Source organism: Haliotis asinina, chromosome 13 (assembly GCF_037392515.1).
Source record: "Haliotis asinina isolate JCU_RB_2024 chromosome 13, JCU_Hal_asi_v2, whole genome shotgun sequence".
NCBI lineage: Eukaryota > Metazoa > Mollusca > Gastropoda > Lepetellida > Haliotidae > Haliotis > Haliotis asinina.
In genome coordinates, this window is record NC_090292.1 from 14,718,477 (window position 1) to 14,731,313 (window position 12,837).

The 12,837-nt window shown below is 37.2% G+C and overlaps 1 protein-coding gene across 1 annotated transcript; it reads left to right on the forward strand.

The window, feature by feature from the left end:
• The first annotated feature begins 1,377 nt into the window (after positions 1–1,377).
• LOC137259360 (uncharacterized) lies at positions 1,378–2,496 on the forward strand. Its single transcript, XM_067797036.1, has one exon. The coding sequence runs from the start codon at positions 1,378–1,380 to the stop codon at positions 2,494–2,496; it is 1,119 nt and encodes a 372-aa protein (XP_067653137.1).
• Positions 2,497–12,837: the final 10,341 nt, after the last annotated feature.

Sequence of the window (12,837 nt, forward strand, 5' to 3'; positions counted from 1 at the left end):
TTAAAAATAGGTGATTTTCAAATAAGAAAACAACAGTATGGCCATAATACCATTTGGCGTATCTTTGGAAGCATTTTGAGGCATTCTTAGTGACTCCTAAATTACCTGCGACGTTTCAGAATGATCACTGATTAATAAAATTATAAGAAGAAAATATGAAAAAGTAAAAAGAAAAATAATTAATTCCCTCTTATGTATACATTCAAAACATGCACAAACTATATTACCTCTAGTTAGTAAGATTCAAGGTAGACACTCGTTATTAGTTCGTTGTATCCACGATTAGTAGACTGTACCGTTGATTAATGGCATCACCCATATTGTAGATAGTTTTGACTATGTAGCAGAATGTGACACTTTATTTGTCCACTATAGTATAAAATTTAATAGGTGATACAATTGAAATTCCACTTTCTCTTTATGAAACCTTTAAGAGACAGTTGGCATTATTTGGCTAACAAATTTTTTAAGACATTCAGAATGTCATGTTTGGCATTATTACAGCATTTCAACAAAATGTTTTGATGTCGTATTGTAAAGAACCAACTCTGAGTTTGGTTGTTTTACTGAAGTGAGAAAATTAGATTCCGGAGAGTGTATGAAACAATGTGAAACGACAAGTAACAATCCATACATCTCCCTTAGTTTGATACACATTTTTGTTCATTTTTTATTTTAGCATTGATTATTAATTTGTAGCATCAGAAGTGTTCACATGACTAGTCCACAGATGACAGTAAGACAGAAAGAGATCCGTCATATCCATGCAGGAATACCAGGCCCCTTCCCTTTCGCGCACCTGAATGACAGTATTCCATTTGGCAAATTTACCCTGCACCACAAATTGCTGCATGGACGTCTCCTTCTCAAAGCAGCTTGAACGACCAATCTTTGCAACTGTAGATCTTATTATGGCTTAGGCATGTTATATTTTTAAACATAGACTAAAGCCCTTCCTGGAGTTCAATTTGTCAATCCTTAACTACCCACAGATCCTTGCAGCAAAGATAGATACAGGTTTAGGTTAAATTGCGTTTTGGGTCCGTTCTCCCAAAGAAGAGTGCATTGTGTCAAAATTACTTTCATATGTGACAAAAACCAGTTTGAAAATGCGAAGATACGTAATAATCGCATTTAGCGTTAACCGCTAAATTGTGTTATTGATGGCGTGGCCATACCACGTGCCTTTGTTCATAAACATTACCTTGGCTCGCGCAGCTGCAAACATTACGTCAAATCATGACGTCATCAGTTGTTACATCATCACACCACGCGACACATAACGGTGCTTCAATTCTCGCGTCTCCGCCGAACACTACTTACCGTCGCTCTCTACCATATTAACATCGATAAGCAGGTTAACGTCGCCAATCTGTAATGGGACCAAAAAGAAGAGCAGCATTACAGCACAGGCTAGTCCCGGCACCTGCAGCTGGAAAGAAACGCAGATCAGCAAGGGGTAGCAGTACCATCAGCACATCAAGTCCGCCAGTGGATATTCAAGGGACGACCTTCGATCCTCCTAGGAACGCTCCAATGCAAGTGGCACCGATTTCACCAAATGGCTCCAGACGCGGACCCGACACAGACCAGCTTACCAAGAGACATTTGGGAGATTGTATGACAGAATCTCATATACTTATCGTGTCTTCTTTATCACGCAACACTAGACGCACTTATTACACGGCGCTGCAATGTCTCGAAACGTTTAGTCTACCATTAGGAGGACCCATTTGCCTAGACCAACTTCTGCAATTCATAGGCTACATGTCAATTCAAGGTAAATCCCCTCGTACTGTAAGGGCTTACATTTCAGCCTTATCCACCTGGAATAGACTAAATAACCTTATCAATCACTGTGAACATTTTTTGGTTAGAAAAGCCATCATTGGGATGCACAAGATTAAAGTTAGGAGGGACATACGAAAGCCCATCACATTTCCAATTCTTCAGCGCATCGTAGGTGCTTTGCCTGCTATCTGCAGCTCTTCTTACGAGGCTCAGGTTTTTAAGTCAGCATTTACCTTAGCCTTTTTTGGTTTCCTGAGGGTCAGCGAGTTGGTTTGCAGTTCACAAGCCGACGATTCAAAAACTTCACTACAAATTAATGATGTTTCATTTTCAGGCGGGGGATTAACCTTGCGCATAAGATTTTCTAAAACCGACCAGTTCGGTAGAGGAACTCTGCTTTCAATTTCTCCTACTGCCTCAGAGCTATGCCCCGTTAGAGCTCTCTCTCTGTATCTCGCGTCCAGACCACGCACTAGCTCACAGCTGTTTGTCCATTTTGACGGCTCACCATTAACGCGCTATCAATTTCAGGCGATTCTCAATAAGTCGCTATCCCATGTCGGTTATGACGCGACCCAGTATACATCACATTCTTTCAGAATAGGCGCTGCTACAACTGCGGCGATTAATGGTTTGGATGAAAGTATAATTCAGCAGTATGGTAGATGGACATCTTGTGCATACCAGGGTTATATTAGGATCTAATAAAGTAACGACGCACCTCTCAACCACTGCAATGGACATTTTTGTGCACAATATTGTTAGTGCTTTAACTGCTAGTTAATCCTCTCAATGCTATCGTCGAACCCATTCGACAGGAGTGCAGGATAATGACATCTCCAAATAAAACTTGCAATAATGATTCAACGAGTCGGATTTACGTGTCATATGAATTATGTATGGAATGTACTAATTCTCACCTTTTTAAATATGTAATGTTCAATACGTTTATATACCTTAAAACGAAACGCCCGCGAATTAAAAATGAGATCGCCGAATTTCTCGGCACGCAGTCGAAAATAACGGCCATTGTTGACTTCCAGCGCACCACGCCGTGTGGTACCCAGTCTAATATTTTCTTCATAATGAAATATTTTTTGATAGTTTAGTCGATATTTTTTGTTCCTTGACGAAGAGAAAGCTCATAAGTTTCCCATTTTCTAAAAATTAGTAACTTTCGGCTCAAATAAATATAAACAAAACCAATCTCAATGTTATATCATCGATTGGACGAACAGAAACGATCATGGCAACGGTGGTAAACAAACAACTCCACATGTATCGTGATGCCGAAGAAAATGTGCCATCATTTTGACATATCCAATTATTTTATCTGGAATTAATTACACGGTGTGAATAGGTAAATGTTATTGCCTCTGCACAGAAATTACCAGATTTAGCGATTTTATTTTGATTTGGTTTGATAAACCTTCCAACATTCACAAAGTTGACAGCCGTTGGTGACCCGAAAGGGCGTGGCCAAACTCGCGGTCTTTCTAAGTGACAAGATACGAAGGATGTTTGAAAATATGCGTTCATAAGCAGAATCTGAACACATATACATTGAAAGAAAACGACTCAATACCTATATAATGCAGATCATGAAACAATATCACAATATTTGTAATTGTACCCACCCTTGATGAAACCGGAAGCACGTACACGGCATGGCACTCGTGGAAGTAAAATGTGAAGGAGTTGGAAAACGACCATTGATACATTTTCTAAACTGATTCAAATTCCCGTAAGATCCATACTATACACCAGAATTACCTTTCAGTCATCCTCAGTCATTTACTATTAGTTGTGTTCAATAGCAGTTGTCATTTGTTGCTTGTGTTGTAGTATTTCTGAAGTTAGCCGTCGATGTGTTGATCTTTTAGTTTAGCAAATCCGAAGTCGATGATTTTCGCGGTCTATTTTTTTCAAAGAATGTTCTGACACGGGGAGACATATAAATTGTCAGTGTGTCGTAACAATAAGAGAATATTCTTCTGTGTATATCGTTACAAGAAGTACAATTTTGATGATTGAAGATCTCATGAAAAAAAATCATTTTTCCTTTTGCAGAAACGAACGAAACCAGAGCTAGTGTGAGAATGTAACGTACAGTAAATGTATTTCATAAAAATTAATTACTGCTTAGAAAACAACTATCATCGTCTTTGTGAATCAGTATTTATTTTAGACATTAAAACAGCTAAACATCACATCTTTTGTTCACGAATTTGGAGCAAAATTGAAATTATTTTGTTACTCCGAACAGCAGAGCTTTTGGAGTTAATTCAACCTAGTATAATGCAGGTAATGTTTCAGATCAAATTGTTTGACGTGTGTGCATATTTGTATTAAAAAGATCATGTCATGTGGCTCAGTCCGTGGTTCCATACAGCTTTTAGATATTGCACTAGTGCAATCTGAACTGCAAAATGTACCTCATGTTTATGGCCATACTTTTTACCTACTTGCACACTGTCTATGTTCATATTTTACTGTTAAAACAGACTTCATCTGGGAAACAGACTGATGATCCAAACTCTTGGGGCAGTGATTACACTGACAGTAATCGAAAGACAGACTCATTTTTTTCTTGTGATGAAATTTCATGAAGTAATATGAAATTATCATACCAGACCTAGAATAATTTTGTCGTAGTGATGTTTTGAATATGGAATATCAAAACTACAAGTGACAGATAATTAAGTGTTGAGTAGGAGGTGCAACCTATGTTAGTCTTTGGCATCAAGGTAATCATGTGGTGGCAAGTAAATTTCTTTCTTCCTAATACTGAGCTCTGCAGTGAGTGGTTTTTGTTGTCCAGTTTGGAGCTATTCTTTAAGATTTCAATTTGGATTTTTTTTCATTGCCATGTGTATATGGCAAAGACATATACATCAAATGCTTCCAGATCTTTAACGGAAGACTGCTCAGTCCTTGGCATTTTGTTATTCAAGGAAGACTGTTCTTCATGTTTCTTGTTTCATGATGGTTTAGGCTATTGAACACTAAATAATTGGAGTATATCACCATCAGACACTTCAGCAAACAGAAACAATCCTTGAAAGTTCATTAGACCCATTTCATATTGTGACATTGCTCCTAAACCCAGGAAAAGACAATAAGGTAGAATAATATATATTTACAGAATATGAAGCATGTTTACTTTCACCAGAGACAATATAACTTCTTATATGTATATGGTTTCTTTTTTATCAAATGATAACATTTTCCGATAAATTTACATGTACTGTTACTTCAACAACATAAATGACATTATTTGTCATGTGCGATTCAAAATAATTCAGCAAACAAAGTGGTACTGCTGAAAACAAAAATAACTCATCACCCATTTGTATTTGATGTACATTTTGGCACGATATTATGAAGAAATAAAATACACAAAATAATTTGTAACATCTATCCATATATTTTATGGCATACATGTAGTTGTAATAAAAAATTGTGCAAAACTGTCAGCTTTCCACATTACTGAAAGACATTAATTAAAATTTGGTTATTTACACGTTGCTAATGCATTGACAGATTTTAAGTGTCTTTGCCTTTGTCTATTTGAGAGAGAAAAATAATTGTCATATTATTAATATCATTTAACATATTAAAGTATATGAAAAGATTTAAAGTTGTAACCAGTTATGAAACATAAAGCATTGACAAATCTATCGTAATTATTCATCAAGAACGTTAATTCATTGCATAAAATTATGAATGTAATTCAACTTGTTCTAAAGTGAGACATATAATTTTCCCAATCATGTAATATGAACGCAATTTTTATCAAATCATCTCCGATTTCATGTGAAACTATAACTGAAAATATACTTTTGTTTATAAAACATGTATACTGCAGTTCTTACTACACTACATCGTCATAAAAAGAAAAGCATGAATGTTATTTTGAAACACAAATGCCACGCCCATATCCGCGCACCTGTTGTTGAGAATGATCTTTGTACACGTTTCTGTGTTGGACCATGTGAAAAAAAGAATAAGCTGGCATCAACATGCATCACAATTATATCTTTGCTATCTTTATATTCAGTGGACAATAAAGCAATGTGCCTAAATATGAACAAAAATTCAAATAAAAGATACTGAAAAACTTGCATCTGCAGTGTTGATCGACTACTGTTTCCGGGTCACGGGAGCATACAAGGTCAAACTGGTTCGGCTATGTGCGAATTATATAGTCAAAAATACACCAAGAAAATTCTATGAGCTCTGATTAATCACTTTAAACAGTTATTTGTGCTAAATTCAGGCGAAATATCTCCAACTTTTCTGTTCATATTCAATAGCGAATGAATTTCATCAAGCAATCCCCGTCTGTGACATCACATCCGGTGACCTTTGCACTTACTAGAAACAAGTTAGATTTCACGATCTTAATTTTCGTCCGTCTTTCGTCATACTAACCGGAAAATGATACATGGAACACTTGTAGAATGAGAAATTCTCCCTCTTTCACCAGGTCTTACACATAAGAGTTCTGTAATCTTTCTTCTGACCAAAAAAGCTATATTTTATGTAGGAGTTCGACGAAGCGCGCCATGTTTGTTTTTTCGTATGCGTAACACGATTTAACACCGTCGTTTTGTGGGTTTGTGCAAAAATTAATGAACCATAACACTTGATATTTGCACTCATGAATGCTTATGAATCATGTATTTTATTCTGCTATTTTCATTACATGACACGTTTAAATAAACGTAATAGTGCCATTTCAGTAAGACCTGTCATGACATCGAAAATATTATTTGTTTACGACGAACGTTTTCGATTATTTTTTTTCAGAATTATTTTTTAATTTGTCGTCGCGCGGATATTTGCCGATACAAATATACGAAATTAAAGTCAGATACTTATGAAATATCAGTAGTAAGAATAGTGAAATCGGTTTGCGATAACTGGACAATTTATACGGTTCCTAGTATAAAACGCATCCGGCTACCAATCGAGTAATTCAGGTAAATTCAGGAAAATTTACTCTATTTATGTTTGTCTTGTAATTAATATCTGTACGTTTGAAATTATCTGGATATTTTTTGATAATAATGTTTATTTTTGTATGTAGTATTAATGAGCTGAATATTTTTTCAGTTGTCCCTTATTTAGAGACGCACTGAGTGTTTGAAATCACCCACCCTCTTATTAGCGCCTTATGCTGAAATTAATTCAGCAGGCTAAAGGTTAACTCGGATAAATAAAAATAACGGCAATAAGTGAGCACGCGCTTCCATTATTTCCCAGCACAGTGTAAGTCGTTTATGCTGTTCGCGTATCCACTATTTTCTAATATCTATATGTTGCTGTGTGGATGGCCGGCGATTTATATCGCGGTGGCCTGCTTGGGGTGAGAAGCTATCAATCGCTATGCTGCTGGTTGTCCGCTTTCACAGCAGAAACCAAAAAATCGTAATTCCAGCCTGCTTCACAGTAGGTGGAACTCATCGCTCGCTACGCTCAACTCGCCTGCTTGTCACAGTGGAAAGGTGATTATGCATTAATACTATGCTCTCGCTCGCTGCTGCTGCTCCTTCTCACCCCCGTAGCCATCCACACATATTGGCCATTACTCCCAAGATAATATCTTCCTTTTCATTTAAAACGCAAGTCCAGCAATAACACACCACGTTTAGAGGACGTTTGGTTCACAATACGTGGCTCGCTAAGCACCACCCCTTTATCAATCTGTCCCTGAATAGACCAATGAAGGTCAGGGGTACAATAGACCTTCAGTAACCCGTGCTTGCCATGAAATAACGGGATCGGGTGGTCAGGCTGGCTGACACATGGCATCGGTTCCTTACTTGTGCAGGTTGACGCTCGTGCTGTAGATCACTAGATTGTCTGGTCCAGACTCAATTATATACATACTGCCGCCATATAGCTTGGGTATTACTGAGTGCGGCGGTATTTTTAAAAAAATATACTCTCTCAGTCACTGTCCTTTAAACAATTCATAAACAAATGCTGTACCATCGTGCGGAATCGTGACAAATCACTGGAATGTCTAGTCGTGACTTGATTCTTCCCAAACCACATCGTACAGGTGTAATGCTTCTGGAAACTTGATACTGAGAATACAGTGAAATGTACAATTGACCCTGCTTTTAACAGAGATTGCTGATGGATTTAGAATGAGTTAGACGCTTGTATTATGATGTCATAAAACGACAAGGAAGAAGGATGTTGATGAAGAACACCAACAGTCTATCAAACGTGCATGCTCCATAACATGTATTGCAGGATGATTACAAATTCATCAAACAGCCTGCTTGTGTAGGGTATGTCGAATTATTCTCTTCACCACATAGTACATATTTTGGCAAATCGTCAAAAATCACAGGTCCGATGTAGCACAAGTCAGATGGGAACAATATTAGTCAGTTAGAATGCACATAAGCCAGCGAGGAAGGGACATTAAACTGCTGAAGGTAGAAATCACGAGGTCAAGAAATATTTACCACATGAAATGTTTAAAGTGTTTTAAGTATCAATTGTTGTCAACTGCCTCTTGAGGGTTGTACCAATACAAGCTGCAGTAAAGAGCAATACCAGTATTTTGGAAAGATCCAAACATAACCTTTCCTTCAATACACAATCTGCCCTTTGAAACAGGTGAAACAAACAACTGTAACTGAAAGAAGCTGGTCAGTTGATATAAGGGATATTTTTTATTATTTGGTTATTATTCCAATCTTGGGAAAATCTGAAAACAGCTAATTCACATATTTCCTTTACACTAAACTTATCTTGTGGAATCAATTTACTTTTTCACAGTCGTAAACTAGGAAGGCTACGAAAATTATCCAATGTGTGTAGAATATTTTATGTTCCATTAACACTTGACAAAGTCAAAAACTGGAAAAAGTACATTGATACCATTAGACGTTATCTCTTGCAAGGTGGAATTCATTGTGATACCTAGTTAAATCGAACACTTCGCATGAATGAGAGCTTTGAGGCAAGATATGTATGTCTTTCACTTCTTGCTCACTCTCGTGCATGGCTTAAGCGCTGTCACTTCAATGTAATTTATCGACTGGTATGAAACTGCGCGGGGTAGCCATCATCACAAGGTCCCTTTCTATGTTAAACACTCAAGTGCGAGTCACCTTTTGAACCAATCGATAAACGTGATGTATTTTTGTGTTTACATTGAAGTGACGGTGGTCAGAAGAAGAAGAGGGTCCTGCAGAACTGGGTCCATTTCGAGAAACTCCCAAGTCTGCCGAGACAGCAAAACGGAAATACAGAAACACGAAATTGCATCAACACAGCTTTCATCAACTCTCCACCCGACAGAACTTTTATAGGTATTACGTCGTTTGGTGGAAGAAATGTCACATAGAGAAGTTTCTGAGAAAGCGACACTTTAATTTAGACTTTCCCGATATAAATACTTCATGCTATGAAAGTGAAGAATATCCACAGGTTCAATTCTTCTCTAAAGACAGAATCGACGTAATTTGCAATTACACACACAAACTGAGCAGTAAAACTGTGACGACATTTTAAGCCGGGATTTCAGCTGAATTTACATGGAGGTGATTTAGAGGAGGGACATGGGAGCATAACTACAGACTCAATTATTTAAAGTGCGTTGCTTACATGCCTGTGAACATCAGGGATGGAATTGGTCTTTGGAAACCCATGCATGTAAAAGGCAACTCAAAGAGCTGGGCGGCCAGGTGCGTCGATGGGCGCACACGTCTATAAATCCCAGTAGTGTAGATTGTGCTGGGGATCACCAGATTGTCTGGTCCACAATCCGTAATGTACAGACGCTGCCACATAGCTGGAATATTGGTATTGGCGGTGTTACACAACAAAGAAACAAACAAACGTACTTGCATGCAATGTAACATAAAGTTTACATCCAAACACACGAGTGCATGACTTTTGCAACCTTTGACGATTGAGCTGAGGTGACAGGTTTATGCTGTCCATAGTAATTCTTCTGAATCACTGTATGTTGTTGTCTTATGCCTTATTTCCTGTGCCGGCTTGTCCAGATTTAATGAATTTAAGAAACATGCTGTCCATGTACCTTCTACAGACTGTTCATATCCCAGAACTTGTTGGGGTGAAACATTTGATTGCAAAACAGCATAGTAAATAAACTTCGTAATATTTCATCCTTTCAGTTTGTGATATTTTGTGTTTTCCAGATACGTTTTATGTAAACATTACACACACCTTTCACGGCCATCTGGTTTCACAATTATTATCCATTATATATATATATAAAATAATACCATGAAATGCATACTATTCACATTTTCTTCTTAAGAAAGATCAAGATCACCATTTTTTTGAAGGTGTAAGAATCATTACTATATTTTCTAGAATGACAACTTTTCGCTAGATTTGATTGTTACTGCTAACATTTGAGTGAGTGAGTGAATAAAGTTAGATTCCAGCTGTAAGGTTGGTGGTTGTCTGTATACAATCAAGTCTGGACCAGACAATCCGGTGATGAACTGCATGACCTTATTCGTCGCCTGAGAGATAACCAGTGTTCTATCTCCACTTTTGGTGAATATTGAGCTAGGATGTCAAGGATAATTATTGGGGCGTATTCTATCTCCAAATAAATCTTCATGGCCGTATGTGCCTTAGAAAGTGTTGTTTCAACAAATAACATAGGTTCTATCTCCAGAAATAAAATAGCTATTCAGTTCAAGAGTGTTCTATGTCATTAACTAATTGAAAGGCTCCATTTCATCACGTGACATGGACACTCTGGACCTAAGACCTTTTCTAGACAATGAAATGGTGAGTAACATTGTGGCAATGTTTTCTTAAAACATTAATATTAAGTAAAGAAAATACTGCATAAGTGATTATTAACATTAAGGATGCTCTTTAACTTCTCATAATTATTATTATCAATATACGATTTTCAGAAACATCCCGTTAACATTTGAAATGGAATTGGAAGACTCTGGTTCTAAATAAATGGAGTGTTAGAGGAAGACATAGAGCGTCGTTTTCGGATTTTTAAAAAACAACAACATTCATATCTTTTGCAGTTCTGAAGTTATGTTGACAAATGCTGACAAAACTATCGGAAGAGATCATTATTCAAATTTAAGTTTATACAAATACAAGATTTACTTTTGAATGTGTGTAGGGTGTGCAAATACCTTAAGGACCTAATCAAGAACTCCTCACGAATGTGGAAAGACACTGAATTTCATGGTCTCAAACTGACATATACTCAGTTACAAGCTCTCCTTTCAAGGTCACGTTACTTCCATTCATTCATCTTGACTGCCCACTATCAGTTACAGATTACATATCTGTAACAGGTCTACTGCAGGCTCAAGCATTACGATGGTTGAACATAAATCACATGCAGATTTCAACTCTTGGCTTTCATGTGAGTCTACCAAATCTGGAACTGTTAAACAAAACAGGTCACGCCCAGGAGCTTGCTTGATGACAATTTCCAGTTCAACAAGAAATACTATAACCTTAAGGCATTTGGATTAAAGTTCACTCTAGATGATTGCATTCAATTTTTAACATTGCATACTTCTCTTCTCTACAGTTTTTGTCTTTTTATCTAAGACTGGACGACACATTTACTGAAGCTGAGTTTGCATACTTCATCGAGAAAGAATTTGTTGATTGTTGGTACAGACTAAATTATGTCTGAAGGAGTTGACGTCTATCGAGTTTTAGCTCTGGTAACTGCTAGAGAACATATGCAGAATGATTCTGATGATGGCGCTCAGACATAAGGTCAATGTTAAAATTCATGACACCAACAGACAGAGTGTTCGTGAGCACCTTAATCTCCTAATCATCGTGAAATAAGGAGTTAGCAAATGCTGTGCCACTGTTGTGTTGAGTTATTACATAGTGGAAGAAGAGTTTTTGGAAAGAGTTTGAATGAATTTTGATGTTTTGACCTAGTTATTTATTTTCTCATTTTCTAGATAAGAATAGTAACTTAGGTGATGGATGTGGTGTGTCTGTTTGCTGCCTGGTCCATGGAGTAATATAGCTGTGTAGGTGCGAGTAGGAGCTTATCCACATAAATGTAACACATTTGTTTTGTGCATGAAAGATAGTGTCCACTGCTTTAATGTTGTGGATTATTTCAGTGCAAGTTCTTGAGTGTTTGTTCTGTATTTGTTTGAATGAGCACAGGGAGACATGACAGAATGATACGTTGTTGATGTTTGATGTTTTCTGCTTGTTATAATGATGATAATATTGCTTTTAATTCTGCTGTGGGTGTACTTGATGTAATATATATTGGTTGTGGTTGTGTGAGATGGGGACCACTGGGGGGGGGGGGGGGTAAAATGTAGCCCCTAAGAATTTTATTATCCCCCTGGCATTTCGTTGCCTTGTCTGTCCATCATTTTATTTCCAGGGTTTAACTAAAAAACTGTTCAATACTTTTCAGCAAAAATTAGTAGATACAGCAAACAGAACCTAAGGTGGTTTGGTTACTTTTATTTTTCTCGGTTTACATGGAAATGATTTGGACTCAAAAAGGGAGGTGTGCGCTTCGTTTCTAGAACACAGCTCAAAAACCTTTTAACAGAACTTGGGAGATACATGAAACATATCCTGAAGTGAAGCTATTTACAGATTGTTGTCATTTTTATCTTTCCCTCTTTCCCTTGGAAACAACTCAGACTCCGTCTCAAAAGGGAGGGTTAGACTTTGCTTTCTGGAGCACAACTCGAAAACCCCTAAATATCTTTCAGCAAAAATAGGCAAAATATGTGGTTCTTTTGCTGTATGCAGATTTTTGTCATTTTATTTTTCCCATTTTCCATGGAAACAGTTCTGACTTGTCTAAAAAATCACGCTTGGCTTTAAGTAACTGTGAGAATTTTGTTCTCTCGTATATTTAGGGGCCCAGGAGAATTGTCATCTTCTGACAATTTTGCAGGAAGCCCAAGTTGCAGTTTCTTTAATAGTGATTTGCATTTTCTTTTCTGCATTTTGGGGGGTTTTGGAAGTGATCCATAGTGAAAAGTCAACTTATGCTGGGCAGAA

What these genes read in the sequence shown, in the direction of transcription:
- LOC137259360 (XM_067797036.1), top strand. Translation starts at nt 1,378, where the DNA reads ATGGGACCAAAAAGAAGAGCAGCATTACAGCACAGGCTAGTCCCGGCA.